This window comes from Eublepharis macularius, chromosome 2 (assembly GCF_028583425.1).
Source record: "Eublepharis macularius isolate TG4126 chromosome 2, MPM_Emac_v1.0, whole genome shotgun sequence".
NCBI lineage: Eukaryota > Metazoa > Chordata > Lepidosauria > Squamata > Eublepharidae > Eublepharis > Eublepharis macularius.
In genome coordinates, this window is record NC_072791.1 from 5925894 (window position 1) to 5948836 (window position 22943).

General features: G+C 46.4%; 1 protein-coding gene across 2 annotated transcripts in view; it reads left to right on the top strand.

Moving 5' to 3' along the window:
• Positions 1–22943, top strand: part of NIN (ninein) — a 152594-nt gene that overhangs the window by 85140 nt on the left and 44511 nt on the right. For both annotated transcript variants that reach the window (XM_054970915.1, XM_054970916.1), the window contains exons 6-13: positions 6396–6435; positions 7951–8138; positions 9998–10144; positions 13065–13232; positions 15912–16048; positions 20360–20500; positions 21586–21760; positions 22463–22573. In XM_054970915.1, the coding sequence (XP_054826890.1) occupies positions 6396–6435; positions 7951–8138; positions 9998–10144; positions 13065–13232; positions 15912–16048; positions 20360–20500; positions 21586–21760; positions 22463–22573 (1107 nt within the window). The remainder of the gene's footprint in view (positions 1–6395; positions 6436–7950; positions 8139–9997; positions 10145–13064; positions 13233–15911; positions 16049–20359; positions 20501–21585; positions 21761–22462; positions 22574–22943) is intronic.

A 22943-nucleotide genomic window follows, 5' to 3' on the forward strand; every position in this document is an offset into this window, starting at 1 on the left:
TAAAAAAACGGATAATAGGTGAGTGTGGATTCAGCCTAGGTATATAGAGGCCAAAGCTTTCCCTTGATGTTGTCTCCTAACACCGCTATTCATAGGTAGACCTCTTCTGGATGTGAAAAGTTCCTCTATGCGTAGACTTCAGCATCCAGGAAGTTTCGGAACCAGGCCCTGCAGAAATTAGAAATTGTAACCCACCTGGCCTCACACAGTCACCTGCCAGGGACTTGAAAGAGTTTCTGGGGTTGGGGGTTGGGGTCAAGCGTCTGGCAGGCAAGTGGTCCTCCTTTGATTTAGTAGGTTACAAATCCCGCAGGCCATCCTTAATACAATAACTCCGTTTAAGGAGAACTGACCAAAGGAATATACTGTGGACCTGAAACGTTCACTGATTAAATTGAAGAGTGAAAATAAAGGTATAGATAGCTATGTGTAGGGGAAAAAAGGTATAGTACTAGTAAGAGTGTCATTCCATTAAAAAAGAGCAAGAGTCCAGTAGCACCTGTAAAACTAACGAAATTTGTGGTAGGGTAGGAGCTTTCGTGCATCACAGCTCACTTCTTCAGATACAGACTCAGATACAGACTCATGAGCTGTGGCTCACGAAAGCTCCTACCCCACCACAAATTTTGTTAGTCTTATAGGTGCTACTGTACTCGTGGTATCTGAAGAAGTGAGCTGTGACTCACGAAAGCTCATAATCTGCCACAAACTTTGTTAGACTTATAGGTGCTCCTGGACTCTTGCTCTTTTCTGCTGCTACAGACAGACTAACACGGCTACCCATCTTGATCTCATTCCTTTAAGGCACGTTATTTGTCCCCTAATTACACCCAGCCTATCTGGTCTAATGGCTGCTCCGAGTCCCCTAGGCCTTGATGATAGCGTTGCCAGATCCCTTCACCCTTCTGCCGGGAGATCAGGACTCTGGCTCTTACCTCCCTCATTCCTCTCTTCTTCCTCTCATGCGCACATACTCCCAGCTGGTGTGATGATGTCACTTCCGGGAAGCAACTTCATCACGCGGGTCAGAGGGCGGCCCGGGAGCGCTCCTGCACTCACCAAAGGGCTGAATTCCCCCCCCACAGGGCCCAATTCAGCCGAAACAGGCCCACTGTGGGGCACGGAAGTGTGCCTCTGCGGGTCATGGGGGGGCACCTCACTGCCGGGGGTGCCCCAGGAGGCATGCCCCCCACTGGCCCAGTAAGTGGGGGGATGGAGGGAGGTGGGAGCAGGGGATCCCCTGCCCCGGGCGGGGGAATGGCAAGCCCTACCAATGATCCCAGGGCCCCTGGAACCAATGCAAGTTCCAAACAAGCCCAGTTTGTGCACGTGCCAACACCCTGCTCGTTTTAATAGGCTATATATTCCATCTGAGAATAAAGGTCTGTCTTCTGGGAGCAGATGGTCAGCTGAGAGGGCTGCTGAGTTGGGAGGGAAAGGAGATTGCACGGAGCACGGAGCTCAGCCACAGATGCTTCCACGGGCTTTGAGTTTGGTCATTGTAAAACTTCCAGCCATCTGTTCTTCAGGCCAGTGAAGCCTGTCTTTCTCTCTCTCAAAATAAGGCATTCTTGGAATCCCTGCCTGCTGCAGGGGTGAGGAGCTGCCCCCCCCCATAATGCACATGACCCCCTTATCCAGATGCAGAACAATTACAGTCCGTATAAGAATACCTGGTGTGATGGAGGGGGGGGGAGTTTTCATGCTTCGCAGAACCTATCAAAGTGCCCCCTATTGTGTTGGCTACAATCCACCGACTTGCCTTCTGGGGCAGCCATTTTGAGGCGGCTTGACCTCTGACCTCATTTGGCTGCTTTTCACAATGAGGCTCTTGTCACGCATATTGCATATGGTAATGAGGGAGTGTGTGCACGGCAAAGGGGTCCAGCCAGCTGAGGCTGGGAGGGGGCAGCACCCGGATACAATAGGAGGCCCTTAATCTGAGCAGCCGGAGTTGGGGGCGTCCGCCAAAGAGCACGGGAGCTGGGCTGCACCATAACAATGGATCATCAAAATTAAAACCTAGGTTGACAGGTGCTCAGCTCTTCGTCTACTTGGTGGAAATGTTCAGAAAATTACTCCGTGTGTCTTTTAAATCCAGTTTTTGTGAGGGCTTGTGAGAGGGAGAGGTGTTTTTGCAAAAACCTTGCTAGTTTGTGGCATTCCTACCCCTCCTGTTAGTCTTGGACTTTTGTAGCCATAGTGAGTTTTGATAGATTCTTCCCTGTCAGTCAAACAAGTTGTATCCTGTTAAGATATGAGGCAGGGGGGGGGGAGTCTAGTTTGAGAAAGAATCTCGAAAAAAATGATGGCTGTCCCTGAAAGGGTTTGTTTATTCAAATGCATTTACGGTAATAAAATACAAACGGTAACTTTCCGGAAATGATGAACTGGATTGTGAGCTATGTCTTTTTTGCCATTACGATGTGTGTCTATTCATGTGCTGGATACAGTCTCAACCCCATGGATGTATGCTTTCCAACTCTGGCTGTTCAGTAGGTACACTCAGGACCTGTTTTTCCCTTCATGTGTACAAGTTGCTGGCACAGAATTTGTGCCTGATTATCACGGCTGGCTTGCCCACTTCTGTATTGTGTGCCCATCCCGAAAACAAGCAATAACCTCCAGCACAAACAGGCAATGCTTTTCCTGTTTCCTTAATACATCACATATCTTGGAGCATATAAGACACAGCAGTTCTGTTCCACCTTTCCGTAAAACTCCAGATTACACTCTGGCAGCCGAAACGGATTCTTCTATCCACTCCAGGTACTCAGCATGACAATTAAAATTTTAAGGCCTCTTGTGGAACTACAGACCAACATATTTACCCACCTGAAACGATCGCCATGTAACTGTGAGCCAAGCTACAAGTGATGCCTTACACAGGTTGGACACGTGTCATCTTACCTCAAGTTTTGATGGGAAATGTAGGCGCCCTGGTTTTACAGCTTGGCTCTCCATTACAGCTGCAAGACCAGGACGCCTGCATTTCCCATCAAAACTTGAGGGAAGCTGGCAAGTGTCCAACCTGTGTCAGGCATCACTTGTAGCTTGGCTCTGTGTGACTTCTGGGCGATGAGGGAAATGCGTCTTCATAATATTTCTTTTTAAAAAATGGGGTACTCTTGCTGCTTTATACAGTGGGGAGATCTCTCTCTCACGCACACACAGCCGCTGCAACATTTGTCTGTTTAACGTTCTGGTCCTGGAGATTACTAGAAAAGCGTTCTCTCCTCTCAGAGGCGTTCTGCCGCCTGTACCTGTCCAGTTGATGGATGGGCTTAAAACGAACCCTGCTCTTCTGACTGGAGAAATATGATACTTCCTTCTGCACCAGAGACCGGATTCTGGGATTAGAATCAGTGGAAAGTTAAGCAAGGCCACAGCTGACAGCATCAGGCTGCAACCCAATTTTGCCTCTGTTGTGGTCTATAATCTTGGCACGTTTCAAGATTCACAAAATCTGTCCCTTGGAGCAGGCCCAAAACAACCACCTGAGGGTCCAGTTCAGCAGGTACTTGGCGCTCAGAACTGTCCTCAAGGTGACAATGCGGGCAGGCCTCAGACATTTATTTAGAAATTTATTCAGAAAATCTGTACACTCTGTCTCCCCAGATCTGCTTGAGACCCTCTCTTCCCCACGCCCAAAATATGGGCCAAAGTAATGACTGAAGAGAAAGAGATCTGTCAGTCCTTAAGTTCTCCACAGTTAACACACAGGTGTTCCAGTTGAAGCAACTTTATTAGAGAGCCGTACAGTTCAAGGTGTTCACACTAAGGTAGCAATTGGCAGAAGTGACTATTAAAAAAAAGGCACTACCAATTCTAGGGACACTTCCCGCCCTTTGGGTCCGTTGACATTCTGGCGCGAAAACCACCTATGTGACCATTTTCAAGAGGTTCCGGAGCTCCGTTCCACCGTGTTCCAGCTGAAAAAAAGCCCTGCCAATTACTATGGGTGTGATAGATGAAGAAAGCTGACAGGAAGAAAATTGATTCATTTGAAATGCGGTGCTGGAGGAGAGTTTTGTGGGTACCACGGACAGCCAAAAAGACTAATAAGTGGGTTCTTCTAGATCAAATCAAGCCTGAATTCTCCCTAGAAGCTAAAATGACAAAACTGAGGCTATCATACTTTGAGCATAGACGAGTGCCAATTCTATGGTTCATCTCTGTTACTGGTCCAAGCTAGGATTGCCAGCCTCCAGGTAGTGGCTGGAGATCTCCCGGAATTACAACTGGTCTCCAGGCCACAGAGATCAGCTCACCTGGAGAAAATGGCTACTTAGTTTTTCACTCTGTGTATTGCAATCTGTTGCGGATATCAGGCTTGTTATTTGCACACCTGGAGAAAATGGCTACTTAGAGGAGTGGACTCTATGGAATCATGCCATGCCAAGGTCCTTTCCCTCCCCAAACCCCACTTTCTCTAGGTTTCACCCCCCAGATCTCCAGGAATTTCCCAACGTGGAGCTAGCAACCCTAGAGCAAGCTCATGTACCTGGGCCTTCTAAATATTATCCCAGTCACCCCAGAGCTGTTTGTGGAAAATGGATCTTGCATCCCTTGAAAAATGTGCAAAGGAACCCACGTTTCAGGGCAAAATGTGGTGGGCTTGTTTGGGGGGCCTTTGGAATGGTTATGTCAGTGACTGTACATTCCATTTCACTTAAGATTGCCAATCTCCAGGTGGTGGCTGGAGATCTCCCAGAATTACAATGGATCTCCAGAGAATCAGTTCCCTAGGAGAAAATGACTGCCTTGGAAGGTGGATTGTATAGCATTATATCCTGCTCCAGGCTCCAAAATCTAGAGAAATTTCCATACACATAGCTGGCAACTCTAATTTCACTGTATTTGCATTTGTAACATGCAGCAGCATGCAGTATACAGTATAGAAGAACTGTGCACTGCTCTTCTACAGGGACTTGGAGTTCTGGGGGTTCCTTCTCTTGATCTACCAGATGGTGAAGAAGCATGAAACGGCTTTTAAACAGTGGAGTGACCGAAAGAGATTCCCGTGGCTACACTGGTAGATTAAAGGCATTTTAGCTGTAATGTGAATGAGCAGTATTAAACTTTTATGTTATGATGTGGTAGGGCTTTGTGGAGTGCTCAGAGCCTCCCGATCGGAGTGCAGTTTACTTTTTCTTTGCCTCTTTTGTACTATGCAACGTTCACATCCAGTTCCGCCTTTTTGGAATGCGAAAGCTCTTTGCAGCTGTGTGTATATGAATTATTTGTCTCATAAACTGCTCAGCGGTTGGATCTCCCAAAGGGGCGGGAATGTCCTTTCGTATCAGTGATCCGTTAGAACTGCTTTGGCATTTGGAAAATAAACCACCCGTTATCACTTGGCGTAGAATGCTGCTGCCTGAGCATTCTCAAACCAAAGTATGCTGTGCAGAATAACGGATATATGGTCAGAGGAGAGACGAGTTTTGTTGTCCTCAAACTTTTAATTTTGTTCCTACTTCCTAGAGAATGGTTAGAGTGTCCTACTCACCTTCCTCCACAGCAAGCCGGTACGGTATACTAATATCTCTGTCCACTCTAGTGAAAACAGAAATAGCTGCCCAGACACAGTTTTGATTGTCGTGCCACTACTTAATTGGAAGAAGAAGTGCCACAGCATACAAACTACACATAATACTGTGTGTTCTTAGTACGCCCAGGCCCTCCCGCTCAAGAATCTACAGACTAGCCATGCTTATGTGAATTTTAAAAAATGACCCACCACCCATCTGGCACTGACAGACATTAATTTTGTCCCCCCTAGCTGTCAGTTGTTTTCAAGCCGACCAACCTCTGGCCCTTTGTTTTCCAAGTGGATCTTTTGTTCAGGTCAGGGAGGAGGGTGTCATTTATTTTGGAAGCTGGAATCAGAATCGGCTTTCAAAAAGCTTGATGCTTCATAATGGAAGGGCACGGGGAGGGCTTGGCTCTTCTTTAGTCCTGTGAAGAAAAAAGAAAAGCTGAAAAACTGAGCTGCATTGGAGCATGCCTGTCTCTTGTGTTCTGCTGATCTTGGAATTGCCGTACATAATTGGAAAAAAACCAAAGAAGAGTCTTGTGGCCCCTTCAGACTCACACATTTATTGTGGTGCAACCTATTGTGACCTACAGCTTACTTTCTGAGATGCGCAAAGTGTGCGTTCATGTGTCTGTACAGAGATAAGAAAGGGAAGGAGATTGTGTTTTTATTATTTGTTTGGCCAAGAAAGTTTCTGCCACATACTAAGCTGTGCAGTCTTTAAGGTGCCACAAGGTTCTTTGTTGTGTGTGTTGCAGCAGACTCACAAGGCGGCGATTCTGGAATCGTATCAACTTGCTGTTCTAGAACAACGGTTGGCTTCAGCAAGATTTATTCTCTTTTATTTTTCCCTTCGTAGCACTGGCAGTCCCAAGACAGTGAAGAATATGAAGCGGAAGGTAAGAAGGGATAACGAAAAGGTTTCAGTGGCTCCCTCCTGCTGAAGCATCTAATGAACACAAACTCTGGTTTCGCTTTGAAGCGGGAGAATAGGGAATAACGTACAAATGCATTTTGCCCTTTTTCGCTCTTCAGAATGCTACAAATTTTCTTAAAGCAAGAGCGTTCTCTGATAGCTGCCACATATTACCTTGACAGCTGCGCTAGATTTCACACAGACCTCTTGTAGTTATAGCCACCTCTTTTTCCTCTGATAACACCCCTCTTCAAATTTTATTTCTGCTCTCCCCCCCCTCCCCTTCCTCCTCCTTTGCTTCGCCTGCTGCTGTCTCTTCTATCTCCCATCCTCCTCTGCACAAGCAACTACATATTTCTGCATTTTTGCAGTGTGCTGTTTGGTTGATTTGGAACTTTTATGCTTGCTCTGTAATGTTTTTTGCGGAGCTGCTGTCTCAGGTAGCTACACTACATGCACCTTGGCATCCACTGCAACGTCACAACGGATGCAGAGATGGTACTCTCTGGCCCTGTTACACTCTGTGGTTCTCTGCAGTTTCCATCTCTTCCTTGAGGAGTGGGGAGAAATTGATTCGACTCAGGACCAAACTGGCTGCGAAGAGGGGAACCTGTCTGCTATGTTCATATCATGAATAAATGAGGCACGCAGTTGGACAGGGGAGCTATGCCCTCCTCCCTGTGCCCGCCTTCCTTCTCTCTATTTTTGTTAACAATTTTTGTTCCAGTATAGCTCTGGTTCTGAAAGTGAGCCAGCTTGCAAAAACAAAATTTGAGTCCACTAGAACCATCAACAGCAAGTCAACGATCACTTTGTTAGATACAAATGAGGAACATTTGTGTCCGATGAAGTGAGCTTTGACTTACAAACGCTTATAACCTGGAAAATTTGGCTGGTCTTTAAGATGCTACCGGACACATTTTTTTCTTACCACTACAGTCTAACATGGCCACCAAGCTGAATTTACTCACCTAAACCCATCCTCATGGAAGGTTGCGAGAAAGTTCCAAAAGCAGCCGAGTCCAGTGAAGTAAGGTGAAGGAAGGGTTTAACTCCCCTCAACTGTGTGCAGTTTTTGTTTTAAGAAACTTGGGGGGGGGAACCCTTGCTTTAGCTATGAACAGATAGACCCTTCATCCCCTCCCTCGTGTTAGCCCAATGTAAGAGGCAGAAGCAGGGCTTTTTTTCTGGGAAAAGAGGTGGTGGAACTCAGTGGGTTGCCCTCGGAGAAAATGTTCACATGGCTGGTGGCCATGTGGCCACCAGCCATGTGACCATTTTCAAGAGGTTCCAGAACTCCGTTCCACTGCATTCCAGCTGAAAAAAAGCCCTGGGCAGAAGTTATCTAAATGGCACATGCTGTTTGTTGCGTGGTTATGCACAACTCTGTCCCTGTTTTGAAGACTTCCTTGTGTGAGACGTGCTGCTCCATTTTTGGTGGCCCTGGTTGGTTCTTTTTTAATCTTTTAAAAAGGAGTTTCCCTGCTTTCCCTTTCAGGCCAGCTGAGATTCTGGAATCCTGACGACTTGAACGCATCCCCAAACATCTCCCCCACTCAGGACTGGATAGAAGAGAAGCTGCGTGAGGTGTGTGAGAATCTAGGCATCTCCAGAGATGGCCATCTGGACAGAGAGAAGCTCGTCTCCATTTGTGAACAATATGGACTGCAGAATATTGATACGCAGGTACCCATGGACACACACACACACACCAGAGTCAGGCTGGGCAGTGTGACTATTACCGCTTTACTGAAATTGGCTTTCGGTTGGAGATTTTCTCTCGGTGCAGCTGCACAGCGAAAGGTCTCAGAGCCTGGACAGCTCATTAGGGTGAATGGGAAGCTCTCAGAAACTCTCCCAGCCAGATTTTGTCCAGACCCGTCCCTGCTTGGCTTCAGCAAGGATGCTGCGTCATGGGTCTGCAAACACGACTGAGTCCTCTTTTGCTGGGGGGGCAGCAAAGAATTTATTCATGTGCATCAAGATTTTCCAGTGCAGAAGTCAGGCAAACCCTGTGTGCGAGAGAGGAAGATCTCCACCTCCAAATGGATATTGTCCCAAACTGGGAACTAGATCCTCCACTGTGGTGAAGGAGAACATGAACGCTCCACCACAACAGCTGATCAGCGACTCTTCTAGGTGGTGATTCAGGGATGGGAGAGAAGGCAGCAAACGGGACAACTCTCAGCGGCCCGTAAGGAGAGCAGTTCTCGATAGTTGTTGTGGGTTTTCCGGGCTGTATTGCCGTGGTCTTGGCATTGTAGTTCCTGACGTTTCGCCAGCAGCTGTGGCTGGCATCTTCAGAGGTGTAGCACCAAAAGACAGAGATCTCTCAGTGTCATCTCTGTCTTTTGGTGCTACACCTCTGAAGATGCCAGCCACAGCTGCTGGCGAAACGTCAGGAACTACAATGCCAAGACCACGGCAATACAGCCCAGAAAACCCACAACAACCATCGTTCTCCGGCCGTGAAAGCCTTCGACAATACATCGAAAGCAGTTCTCACTCACCAAAGGCCTGGAGGCTTATGGGATCGTGCACACTTTTTCTTAACAAGGCCAGGAGGCTATTGAGTGTTTGCTCCAAGCAGGATGGAACAGGAGTCAATAGGAGGAGGAATCATAGGGTTCGAAGGGACCTCTAGGGTCATCTAGTCCAACCTACTGCACAATGCAGGAAATTCACAGCTACCCCCCCTCTTCTCAACTGCCCCAGTGACCTCTGTTCCATGACCAAAAGATGGTGAAACACCTCCAGGATCCCTAGCCAAACTGGCCTGTGGAAAATTGCTACCGGACCCCAAGGTGGCGATTGGCATTACCCTGGGCATGTAAGGAGGAAAATGGTTTCACAGCCTTCTTCCCCTCCTGGTTCTATGGCCACAAGGGTAGGATATAGCCAGAAGAGAAGATGCTAAGTGGTTTGGGGGCAGATCCCTCTATATCCTCCTGAGTAGAGATGGACCCGGACCGGAAAAAAACCAACCATGCGGTTCATGGTTCATCGCATTTCATGAACCACAGCCCACAAACTTTCACGAACCTGCCCCGGTTCATGAACCAGTTTATTTGGTTCGTGAAAACGTCACATCCAGGTCAGCAAAATCATAACTTCTGGGCCAGCAGAAGGCCACTTCCGGGTCAGCAGAAGGTCTGCAGGAAGTCCATCCCCTGTTGCCTAGGAAACTGATTGATCAATGCCAGGCTGTTTGCAGTGACGAACCAAAAAATGAACCAAACCAATCAGCCTAAAGTTCATGGCAGTTCGTCAGAAATGGGCTCTGACGAACTGCCGGTTCCCAAACCACAAACCGGCCTGGTTCGTCACAAATTTTGGTTCATATTTTGGTTCGTGCCCATCTCTACTCCTGAGTAACAAGAGATCTGATGCTGTCTGAACAAAATTCTCTGAAAATGCTTAGAAAAGCAGTATATCTTCTGTTGCTGGATCACAGCTCGAATTCTCTTTGCAGAACTTTCTCCCGTGGTGCTCTACAAATGTTGTTTTCCTGTGCCCGATTTGAGGTGTGCTTTGCTGTTTCTCAGGTGCTGGAGGAAGTCTTCCGCAACCTCGAACACGATGGAATGATGAGCATCGAAGACTTTTTCTATGGCCTATTTAAAATTGGGAAGCCTCTTCCCCCGTCTGCCTCAACCCCGTACAGGCAGCTCAAACGGCATCTCTCCATGCAGGTGGGCATCTTCGATTGCCTTTTTGCACCTCATCAAAATTTATCACTAAGTTCATATGCAAATCAAAAGTAACACTATTAACTCAGCTGAACTGATTGGCAAACAACAATTCTGTTGCCAGAAATTCACATTGTTTTGTTTGGTGCTGTTTTTGTTTCCTCGGAGACAGCTTCTTTGGTGTTATAGTTCTAACCTTCATTTGCCTGCAATACCAATCCAGGTAGCGGTGGCAACTCAGGTAATTTTGTTTAAGTGCCAGGGAGCTCGTCCTCACATCAGATGTAGTGTGGTAATATCCACAACAAAATAACGAGGGCTGCCACAGTTAATAGGCTGTGTGGGCAAGCGAAGGTCAAGGACACTGAGGACAAATGAAACCAAGGATCAGAAGAGCAGAGGAGGGGGAAAGGTGCAGAGCAGCGGCTTGTGTTGGTCATGAATAAACTTAAGGTTATTTTTTCACACTTATTTTCACACTTATTTTTTTACACTTGTGAAAAATGGCACAGAACAAAGTAAACAGTTTAGGCTCAAGTGTACATTTGCAAACAAAGGAATTGTTTACAGAATTGCCAACTCGGGTTGGATATACTGTCAGAACAATTCCTGTCTGTGGTCTAGCTCACATATACAGTAAATATGTATCAGGCTGACCAGGGCCGGATTGATGGGGGGGCAGGGGGGTAGTCTGCCCCCGGTGCCGCCAAAGAGGGGGCGCTGGGCACAGCTGCCAGCCCCGGGAGCGTGCAAGTGGCAGGGCAGGCAAAAGGCAGTGCGGGTGGCTGGGAGGCCACCCGCACCATTTGTCTGCCCTGCAGGACAGGGGGTGCGCAGCAAGCCGGCCACTCCCTGTCCTGCGGGGCAGGCAAATGGTGCGGGCGGCCTCCCAGCCACTCGTGCTGCTGCTGCCAGCTCCATGGGGTGCTGGGACAGCCGGCTTGCTGCGTGCTGGCATGCGCCACCCTGCATGATGATGTCACGGGGGGGCAGAGGGGGTAGTCTGCCCCCCCCCGGTGCCGGAAGTGACATCATCACGCAGTGCCAGGAGCGTGTGCGAGTGTCCGGACTTCGGTTGCCCTGGGCGCTGGCAACCGTAGATCCGGCCCTAAGACTGACTCACTTGGTAGATAGTTTTAGATGGGTAACTGTGTTGGACTGCAGTAGAACAGCAGGCTTTGAGTCCAGTGGTACGTGAGGGACCAACAAGATTTCCAGGGTATGAGCTTTTGAGAGTTGGAGCTCCCTTCTTCAGATACAAGGCTTTGACTCTCGAAGGGAGCTTTGACTCTTGAAAGCTTATACTCTGAAAACCTTGTTGATCTCTAAGGTACCCCTAGACTCAAATTCTGCTCTTCACTTGGTGGAATTCACAAAATCTCACTGCATAGGAAAGTAGAAGTCATAGGAAAGGGTTCTAGCTTAACCATCACTCTGATATGCTAGCTTTCCATGAGAAGGAGGGGTTTGTTTGTTTTTAGTACAGAGGAACGTTTAGTAAAGTGAGCCTCCGGCTATGCACTAGCCCAATGGCTTATTCTTCTGTAAGGGCTGTTGCAGCCAACTTACGGCAATCCTATAGGGTGCTCAAGGGAAGAGATGAACAGAGGTAGTTTGCCCTTGTCCGCTTTTGCACAGTGCCCCTGGACTTCTTGGTGGTTCTCCCATCCAAGTACTAACCAAGGCTGACCCTGCTTCCCGACCGAGAGCTGATGAGATTGAGCTAGCCTGGGCATTATTTACATAAACAAGGAATTGCAAGGACTGTCCGTCATTCTCTGCTCAAAATACCCACCAGAGGTGATAAGGCAGCTGTTGCTGGCATCCAGAGATCATTCATCAAAGGTCAAGAGCTCTTGATCTCCCCGAGGGTGGTCAGCTCCCTTCCCACTCATTTCAGCCTCGTATTTACCCCTGAATATATGAAGATCTCAAACAGTAGAGTGAATTTAAGGGTGTTTAATCCAGGGTATTTGATGGTATGAAGTCACCCACAAAGAAGTCTTTTTGTGTTCCCTGTATTCTGGGGATCTCAGAGCCAAGCTACAAGTGACGCCTGACACAGGTTGGACACTTGTCAGCTTCCCTCAAGTTTTGATGGGAAATGTAGGCATCCTGGTTTGGCAGCTGTAATGGAGGGCCAAGCTGTAAAACTAGGACACTTACATTTCCCATCAAAACTTGAGGGAAGCTGACAAGTATCCAACCTGTGTCAGGCGTCACTTGTAGCTTGGCTCTAAGTCTTTCTGGTAGTTTAGTATCAGGCTCTTTCTGAGAGTATGAAAATCTTTTGAAATGAGATCTCTCTGGCATTATCATGGGAAATTCAGAAGCGTTTTTACATTTTTCTTGCGGGAGAAGATCTCCCAAAACCCTGGTGAACGCTCATCATTCTCCCTCTTTTTAAAAACAATTTTAATATTCCATGTGTCTTCCAAGTCGTTCATGAGATTTGCCCCTCATTGTATCCTTCCAACAACCCTGTGAGGTGGGTTGGCTTAAGGCCAGCTAGTGAACGCTGTGGTTGAGCAGAGATCTGGACCCCAGGCCTTATTAATCCAGGTCTGGATTAGCCATATAGCTACATTGGTAGCAATATGGCTGACCATTGCATTCTGCATAGCACAATGAATCTACAGAATGTTTTTACTATCCCTAATGAGACTGGCTACCGTGGTTCTAACTATAGATGGGAAATGAGGCTGACAGTGTGTAACTTACAAAAGGTAATTTACTGAATTCTTGGCATGGCATAACTTGAACTCAAGACTGTCGGATCCGAATCCAACGTTCTGAGGGTTGGGTCTCCCTGAAAAGGGGATGAAGGTTATCTGTCAGCTTCACTTCACATTCTAGTAATGCATCGGGATATCAGAGACTTTTATTCAATTTAGTCTTTTCTCTCCCCCCCACCCCGCACCAGTCGTTTGATGAGAGTGGAAGACGCACCACTACAACTTCAGCAGTGACAACTACAATCAGTTTCCGGGTATTTTCCAGCCTGGACGACGGGATGGGCTATGCTGCCGTGGATCGAATCCTTGACATCTGGCACGAAGAGGGAATAGAGAATAGCCATGAGGTCATGAAGGTAATCCATCGTTTTGGCTGTTGGATGTGCGGACAACTCCGAAGTTAAGAGTGAATTCAGCTGCTGTAGTTTCAGTGGCGTGTTGGGTTGTATCCTACCGTTCGACTCCATAGTTGGAGAGAGCGGACAGGATATTATGGGAAGTCTGGTCTGCTTCCAGGTGGACTGCTGAAAGCCCTGATGCCCACAAAACCAGTCAAGCACTGGTCCACTATCCCCACTCCCAGTCTAGAGTCAGTTTAGATAACACAGAGTACACAGAGTTTGGGTCCTTGCCCTATATACAGGGCTTTTTTTCTGGGAAAAGAGGTGGTGGAACTCAGTGGGTTGCCAGCACAGGGGGCAACTCCTGGCCGGAGGTGGTGCCCCTGGTACCACATGCGCACATGCAAAGTGTGCGCACGTTCCCAGGACTGCGCAATCACATCACTTTGGGTCAGCTGGAACAAGGGGGGAGTTTTTTAAAGTTTAAATTGCCCTCGGTGAAAATGGTCACATGGTCGGTGGCCCCGCCCCCTGATCTCCAGATAGAGGGGAGTTTAGTTCGCAGCATGGAGGGCGATCTAAACTCCCCTCTGTCTGGAGACCAGGGGGTGGGGCCACCGACTCTTGACCATTTTCAAGAGGTGCTGGAACTCCGTTCCACCGCATTCCAGCTGGAAAAAAGCTCTGCCTATTTAACAGATGTGGGTTTGCCTCAATTTCTATGTGCGGAGTGCCTGATTTGGATTGGGGGACCATGTTGCGTGTGGAAAAGAGACTTCAGCCTTCTCTTCCCCTACTTTCTTTTTTTCCTGCCTGAAACAGCTCCAGGTCCAGAGGTCCTGTTTGGCACACTTAGGGAACCCAGGTGTCCCCTGGGAAATGTGTGTGCTTCCTAAACAGTTTTAACTAGTGCTCCCATGGGACCATTTCAGGGTGGGAAAATAACACAGAGGAAATGCCAAAGCCCCTTCTCCACACAGGTAGTGCGGTGATCCTAATCCAAATCATATACTATGCGGGTGGGGACTTGAGGAGAGCCTGCAACTTGCTTGCAACTGTTACACAGGGCCGGAACTTCAGACCAGGGTCCAACTTATAATTTTCTATGTATTATCCCCACAACAGTCACCCTGTGAGGTGGGTGAGTCTGAGAGAGCTCTGAGAGAGCTGTGACTGACCCAAGGTCACCCAGCTGGCTTCAAGTGGAGAAGTTGGGAATCAAACCCATTTCTCAAAATTACAGATCTCTGTCTTTTGGTGCTACACCTCTGAAGATGCCAGTCACAGCTGCTGGCGAAACGTTAGGAACTACAACACTAAGACCATGGCTATACAGCCCGGAAAATCCACAACAACCATTACAATTTTCTGATGGCTGTTTGTACACTGAAAAAGCCACTCATCTGTGAAGACACAAGAGCCAGAAATCACCTGGAGCTGAGGCCACGTGCTTCGACTCTGTCTTCATCCCATTTTCTCCTGTGCTGGGAGAAGCAGGTGGGGGAGAGGCATTAAGAGCCAAGAACATAAGAACAGCCCTGTTGGTCCATCTAATTCATCATCCTGTCTCAAGACATCTCCCCGTTTGGTGCAGTGGTTAAGAATGCCGGGACTTTAATTTTGAGAAATGGGTTTGATTCCTCACTCCTCCACTTGAAGCCAGCTGGGTGACCTTGGGTCAGTCACAGCTCTCTCAGAGCTCTCTCAGCCCCACCCACCTCACAGGGTGATTGTTGTGGGGATAATAATATCATACTTTGTAAACCGCTCTGAGTGGGTGTTAAGTCATCCTGAAGGGCGGTATATAAATCGAATGTTGTTATTGTTATTGTTATAGAGTTTGAAGCAAAACAACCAAACCGGGACTCTACAATCTTTGGAGCCAAAATATATACTAGTTTTTGTGTTATAAAGTGCGAACAGTGCAATAAATACAAACATAAATACAAAATGCGTTATACAAAATTTTGAAGTGCCAAAATACAGAGTCCAAGCATATATACATATATCTCAATGTTTCTGTTGTCCAGAATCGTCAGGAAAATTTTATAAAGTGCCAGTTGCCAGTTGCCAGTACATCAAAGGGAGCCGGTAGGTAGGGAGTTGTGTACCGTACTTATATATTCACAGTCCATAAATATGAATGTAATTAAACGAACGCCGACGGGGGTTTGCTGGCAAATATCATTAACCCGTTTCGTGAGTACTAAGACTCACTTCCTCCTGGGCTTAAGGCAATTCGGACTGGTCATAAGTATGTTACAAGCACAAGGCATACGCTCCTACCACTCCACACATTCCACGGACATGTCATACATTCATATTTATGGACTGTGAATATATAAGTATTTTTTTTTCTGTGATCCACTTTTCATCCTTCAGCTTTTGTGCAAGGGCAGGGTGAGTGGGTTGAGTGAGACAGATTTACCTTTATCTTCTGCTATGTAGCACAACTTCCCACTGGGGAACTTTTCATTTTCTGCAATGCACTGGAGACGCATAAGGCGATTAGTTAAGATAAATGGTTATCAGGGTGAGTATCTTAATTCCACTCTTTCTGAGATAAGGCAGTCTTTTATTTTAACTCATTATATAACCAATTAGAACAATTGTTTAAAATCCCAAATAATAACCTGCTAAAAGAACAAGTGTTTTTAAACAATTGACCATTTTTGCATATTGCTTTTCTGACAGGGCTTAGATTTCAGCTTGGATGGGAAAGTTAACTTGACCGAGCTCACCCTTGCCCTGGAAAATGAGCTTCTCGTAACAAAGAACGGAATCTACCAGGCTGCACTTGCAAGTTTCAAAACGGAGATCAGGCATTTGATGTAAGTTTTTTGGGATCGGATTTATGCCCTTAAGTTTTCAGAGTGCACTTTCATAACGTTTCAGACAAATGAGACAAGTAGACCTCACCCGTATCTACCTTCTAAAAGCCCCATAAACAGCTTTATTGTCAATGCTGAACAAAATTCTCTGAAAATGCTTGGAAAAGCAGCCTTAACCTCAAGTGGAGGGGAGTTCCTCTCGGAGGGTGATGTGTGAGTGGCAGGCCCCAGGGGTGCCTCTGTGCACACACCGACTGGGCTTGACTCCCTGACAGCTAGTGAAACCCAGAAGCACTGATAAAAATTGAGCCTCCAATAAGTCCTGAACTGGAGACCTAAAGAATCTCATGAAGGAATTCTGCAGCTGCTGTGGAAAGAGGAGGAAAATAAAGAGAGACCAGCTACTCCGCCCAAAGAAACTGCCTCACACCTATTGGAGGTAGATCCAGAGGAGTTAGCCGTGTTAGTCTGTAGTAGCAAAATCAAAAAGAGTCCAGTAGCACCTTTAAGACTAACCAATTTTATTGTAGCATAAGCTTTCGAGAATCACAGTTCTCTTCGTCAGATGCATGGAGGGCCAAAAGAAACTGGTCAGATATAGAAGTGCATCTCCATATCAGAAGGAGTTGTTTGCATCTACTCCGCCCTCTCCTCTCCTCCTCTATATCTGACCAGTTTCTTTTGGCCCTCCATGCATCTGAAGAAGAGAACTGTGATTCTCAAAAGCTTATGCTACAATAAAATTGTTTAGTCTTAAAGGTGCTACTGGACTCTTTTTGATTTACCTATTAGATGTGGCATTGTAACGAGCTTTTGCCTGTGTCTGAAACTCAGCTTCTACTAGCCAAAAGAAAGATGTATCTTTTCTCTTGGAAAGCTTTCAGCAATTAGTTCTCAGACCTGTCAAACAGATAAGTTCTTTGAACCACCTGTTTATCAGTACATTTATTTATATAGGGTTCAATATTGCTTTGAAACTCTATCAAACACACAGACACCTGTCTAGAGTCTATTTCACTTTATTGAAAATACACCCTAGTTTTTTAATGAAGCAAGTAATTAAAATATAAATGGTTATTAATATAAATCCTATAAAAACAGAACACAGAAAGGCAATAAGAAATAAGTTTGCTAACATTTCCTAATAAATTCCAAGTTTAACATAATCAAAGTTTCTATGAAATGCATAGGTAAAAATAAGTTCTCACCTAAATTCTCTCAAGAGATTTCTTCCATCAGAGCTCTGCCATTCTATCTGAGTTTACAATTTTATAAGTCATCATATGCAAATATCTAAGGTCTATTCACATGATAGCACAAACAAACAATACTTGGTCTGATGCTTCATTGAATATTCATAGTTTCTATTGTATAACCTTCCAATTAGTAAAAAATGACATTATACTCATACTTGCAAAACAAAACTATAAATCTCTGAGAAGTGTCAGAAAAAGTTAAGTTGAGAGATCACTATTGGTTGAATCTCTGATAGAGGAACATTAATCTCGACAGAGTTCACTGTTTTAATTAACTGTCAAAAGATTAAAGCACACCTGTTAGAATTACCTAACACTTAGAAAAAAACACAGACGGTTCATGCAAAGTTTGAAAGTTCATCTAGAATACAAGTACATGGCCTAGTATCGATTGCTCAGTATCGATTATTGCCATGTGCTTTTATCTATATTGGTGCAACAGCTTTGGTGACTCTGGGGCCCTGGGCAAAAGTCCAGGGTGGGACCGAGAATCACTGCCCCCCCTCTGCCCCCCAGGGCCAAGCAAGGAGAGCCGCTTGCTCAAGCCCCAGATGAGGCAAGTGCAAAGGGCAACAGGAACCTGCTCTTCTTTTCCTCCCCTCCTTTGAGGGGCAGAGCTGTGGGAAATCAGCCCCCCAGCATGGGGCCCAGGACAGCTGCCTCTGTTACCCATTGGCAAAGACCGCCCCTGGCACCTATAGGCTGGAGTGGGTCAGGTGGTTCTCTCTTATTTCTATAAAAGCTTCTGGGTCAGGCCTGGTCAGCGGTCTATGTAATTTGCAGGTGATCTCACAGGAGCCGGTTCAGACGGCAATTCAAACTAAGGCAATGAGTTTTCCTTTTACGTACAAGCGTGGGCACGTGTGTCCTCCTGATTGCTAATGACCGTAGAGAAAAATCGGGCTTGGCCCTGAGCCTTCTGCGAGCAGGAAAGAAGGCATATGAGTCTCCCCAGCTTAGAAGTATCTGCATTTGCCTGGGAAATGCAAATGGACTCAAATCCTGCTGCTGTTCTACTGCAGACATACACAGCTACCCTCCTAAACTTACCGTTCGGGATCTTCTCGTCTTGTTCAGCCAGGATCTCCCCCTCCTGTAATTCAGCCTTCTTAGATCTGGTCTTATTGTTTGGAGCAGCAGAAAACAAGATTTTGGCCTTTTCTCCCTGACAGTCCTTTGAGCAGGGCTTTTTTTCAGCGGGAACGCAGTGGAACGGAGTTCCAGCACCTCTTAAAAATGGTCACATGGCCGGTGGCCCCACCCCCTGATCTCCAGACAGAGGGGAGTTTAGACTGCCCTCCGCGCCACTGGCATAGAAGGCAATCTAAACTCCCCTCTGTCTGGAGATCAGGGGGCGGGGCGACTGGCCATGTGACCATTTTCACTGAGGGCAATTCAAACTTTAAAAAACTCCCCCCTTGTTCCAGCTGACCCAAAGTGACGTCATTGTGTGGTCTTGAGTTCCACCACCTCTTTTCCCAGAAAAAAAGCCCCGCCTTTGAGTACCTGAAGAGTGCTGCTGTGTGCTGCCTCAGCCTTCTCTTCTCCAGGCTAAACACATCCAGTTCCTTCAACCTTTCCTCTTGAACAGGGGTTTTCAAGCCTCTCGACTATCTGGATTGCCATCCTCTAAACCCGTTGCCATCTTTCTTAAAAGTAGGTCTAGGCAAACCAAGGGAATCCACCCGGATAGTAATAAACTGTAGCAAACAATTCCGGGAATATTAAGTTATCAATACTTTATATTCAGTGCAAAGGTGCAAAGTGCAAAGTGCAATTATATAAATATACAAATTGATAGATATACAATAAATACAAAAGGAATATCTGCTTTCTCTGTCTCAACGTGCAATAAATATTACTTACAATATTACAATAAATATTACTTATTTTTATCCTTTGTTCAAATCATTATGGAGAAGGTTTTCAGAGATCAATGTCCGTAAATGGTATAAGATGGAAATTTAGCAGCATACAAAGTTGTAAATGGAGAGTCCTGATGTGGATGCTGGGTGACTCCAGTCCAAACTGTAAATTGTTCCAAAAGTATATTTATATAATTGCACTTTGCACTTTGCACCTTTGCACTGAATATAAAGTATACATCTTTCTTAAAAGGGCAGGTCCCAGCACTCCAAATGAAGTCTGGCTAGCATAGAAAAGAGTGGAACTGGTACTTTTCATGACTCGGAGGCTATGCTGCGGCTGAATGCTGCTTGAAATCACATTTTGTAGATGTATCATGCTGCTGTTTGCAATCTGTGCGATCCAGAGTTCCCTTTCTTGTGCCCTACACCTGGCCAGGTGTTCCTCATACCTGTGCATTGTAGCAAGAGGGTCTCAGATGGCTCACTAATAAGTTAGGGACCATAGACTTCACCACTATGTTGCCTTATGTACTATCTGTTGCTTCAAGTATGTGCTCCTGTGCTTCATGTTGTCTAATGTCAGTCCTAGAATTGCTTATCTTCTGTTTCAGCTTTTCTTCAACTCTGTATTGAATTCTTGCTAATTCTATGTTTTTGTAAAGTTGTATTTATTTACCAGAGCCCGTCTGGTGTAGTGGTTAAGAGTGGCCGGACTCTAATCTGGAGAACCGGGTTTGATTCCCCACTTCTCCGCTTGAAGCCAGCTGGGTGACCTTGGGTCAGTCACAGCTCTCTCGGAGCTCTCTCAGCCCCACCCACCTCACTGGGGGATATAATAACACACTTTGTAAACCGCTCTGAGTGGGCATTACGTTGTCCTGAAGGGCGGTATATAAATTGTATGTTGTTGTTGTTATTACCCTATGGTATCATTTATGGAAATGTCCATGATATTGATTGTACTAATCTCACACTGTGTAATCCACCTTGAATCTCAAGGAGAAAGGCAGACTACAAAGGACATAAATAAATGCAGAACTTTGCATTTGTTTCTGTCAAATTTTACTTTGTTCGTTTCAGTCCTTCCAGTCTGCTTTCTAAAGTATTAGCTGTCCTTCCCAGATTTATGCTGTCTGCAAATTTGACGAGATTTCCCTTAACGACTGAAAACTTTTCCCTTTCTTTAGGGAACGGGTGGACCAGATTGTTAGAGAAAAAGAGAAGCTGCGCGTGGACCTGGAGAAAGCAGAAAAATTTAAATCACTGATGGCCTCCGAAGTGGACGACCACCATGCTGCCATCGAACGTCGAAATGAGTACAACCTTAGGTATGTTTTGCTCCCCTCAAGCACAATTCATAGCATCACAGTGTCTAAAGGGGACAAAATGCTCTCTGATAGCATTGATATCAGCAAGCTCCTGTTTGCAGGAAGAGAGGAGACAGTGGAATTTGGCAAATCCCACTAGGTAGATCTAGGGATTTGATAGAATTTGGGGTAGGGCATGAGCTTTCATGAGTCACAGCTCACTTCTTCAGATACAGCTAGAATGTGAGTCCGTCTGTCCTTACATCTTGGAGAGTGGAGTGATTTCAGATGCCGAATGACAATAGCAGGTAAATTATAATAGCTGGTGAATGATGATAGCAAGCGTGATTGGATTCGGAGGGATATGCAGAGGGGTATTACCAATTAGGGATGCGTGCTTCAGGTTTGCAATTCGGGTTTTTAATCCGAATCGGGCCCGATTCGGAAAGATTCGGGATTCCTGAATTGGCCCCAGCTTTTCTGAGCCGATTCAGGAATCCCGAGGCAAAGCTTTGCAAAGCGGGAAACTCTTGTGTGCACACTTCTATTACCAATCACAAATTATCTCCCACAAATTTCGTTAGTCTTATAGGTGCTACTGGATTCTTGCTTTTTTCTACTGCTACAGACAGAGTAACACGGCCACCTGACTTGATCTAGGGACATGATGTGATTCCAGATTTATCTTTGCAACATCTCTCCATGAGAAGGGTGGGATTAAGGATTACAGAAGTGTAAAAGACAGGTCTCTTGCTAAGGAAGAGGGGGGCACAACTGCAGAGCTTTTGCCCAACTTATCGAACTCTTAATTTTCCTCCAGCTTCAACTATCTGTGCAGTAAGATTTTCAGGATATAAGCTTTTGAGAGTCAAAGCTTCCTTCTTCAGATACCTGAAGAAGGGAGCTGAGACTCTCTGAGTATCTGAAGAAGGGAGCTTTGACTTTCAAAAGCTTATATCCTGAGATTCTTGTTGGTCTCTAAGGTGCCACTGGACTCCAATACTACCGTTCTACTGCAGACCACTACAGCTGCCAGTGTTTGTTCCACACATTATCTGTGAGCTGTTGAGTTCGTATGAATTAAAAACCTTAATCTGCACACACAGGAAACTGGATGAGGAGTACAAGGATCGTGTGTCAGTTCTCAGAAATGAACTTCGGAAAGAGCGTGAGCAGATCCTGCAGCAAGCTGGCAAGCAGCGGGTGGAACTAGAGCAGGAGATCGAGGCATTGAAAACAGAGGAGAACTACCTCCGGGACCGCCTTAACCTAACTTTGAAGGTAACGATCCTGGGAAAGGGGCCGCCGCTGGGTTCAAAAGAAAGCAAGAGAATTGACACACATCTTCAACATTTTGATTCCATCCTAAGACATAAAAGGCAAACTGTGTTGCCGACGACTCACTTCTTATCCCCGCGAAGGCACAGAACACGGGGATAAGAAGCTAGTCGGGGGCAAAACGGTTTGCCTCCCCACCGCCTCTTCAGGGTCTCCAGAGGCCCAGAAAGGCCCAGCCCAGCTGCGGGAAGGCCTGGCACCGTGGCATCAGGCCTTCCCACGGCCTCGGAGCTTCTAGAGGCCTGGGAAGCTCCAGCCCAGTGACGCGAAGACTTGGCTCTGCACCACTGCGGCTTCCTGCTGCCTCGGGGCTTCTGGAGGTCTAGGAAGGATCAGTGCAGCAGCGGGAAGACATGGCGCCAAGGCCCCGGGCCTTCCTGCTGCCTCGGGGCCCAGTGCAGTGGTGTGACCCAGCCCAGCAGCCCACTGTGGCACAGGGCTGCCCACCGGGGCTGCTTGGCCCGTTGCAGCACGGAGTTGCCCCACTGCAGCGTGGGGTTGCCTGGCCCATTGCTAGAGCCCGTTGTATTATGTCACAATGGGCTCTGGCGCTAGTTTATTAGAAAGCACAGAGATTTGTAGCAAATATGTGTTCTGTTATTCTGAGGAAGCCCTGACTTTTGAGGCCTTCTGGGTTTCTTTTAGGAAAACAGTCGTCTCGAGACCGAGCTTTTGGAAATGGGAGAGAAATTGGCCAGATACGAAAGCACGACAAGCAAACTGCAGAAGAACTTGGAAAATGTCCTGGCGGAGAAGGTCAGTCTGTGTGTGCCGTACCATTGTCCTGTTTAGAACCCCGAAATACCAACCGGAGGGGAATAGTCTCCAATATATAGCAATACAAAGGGGGAATAACTCCAAGGAGATTATCTAAACCAATCTTTCATCTCCAATGATAATCTTTATCAAATACCAAAATAGTGAATACAATTATACATACAATATAATGCTTTTATCATGAAGGTAATCAATTGCAAACCACCAATCTACAATTATATTAGAGTATAACCAGTGCTTCACACCAGCATTTAAGACATCCCATTTCGCACAGTGCGAAATGGCTGGTGCACCCGTTGCCAACCCTCCAGGAATACTACCTCCCGTCAGCTGGGACGTCCACGATGGC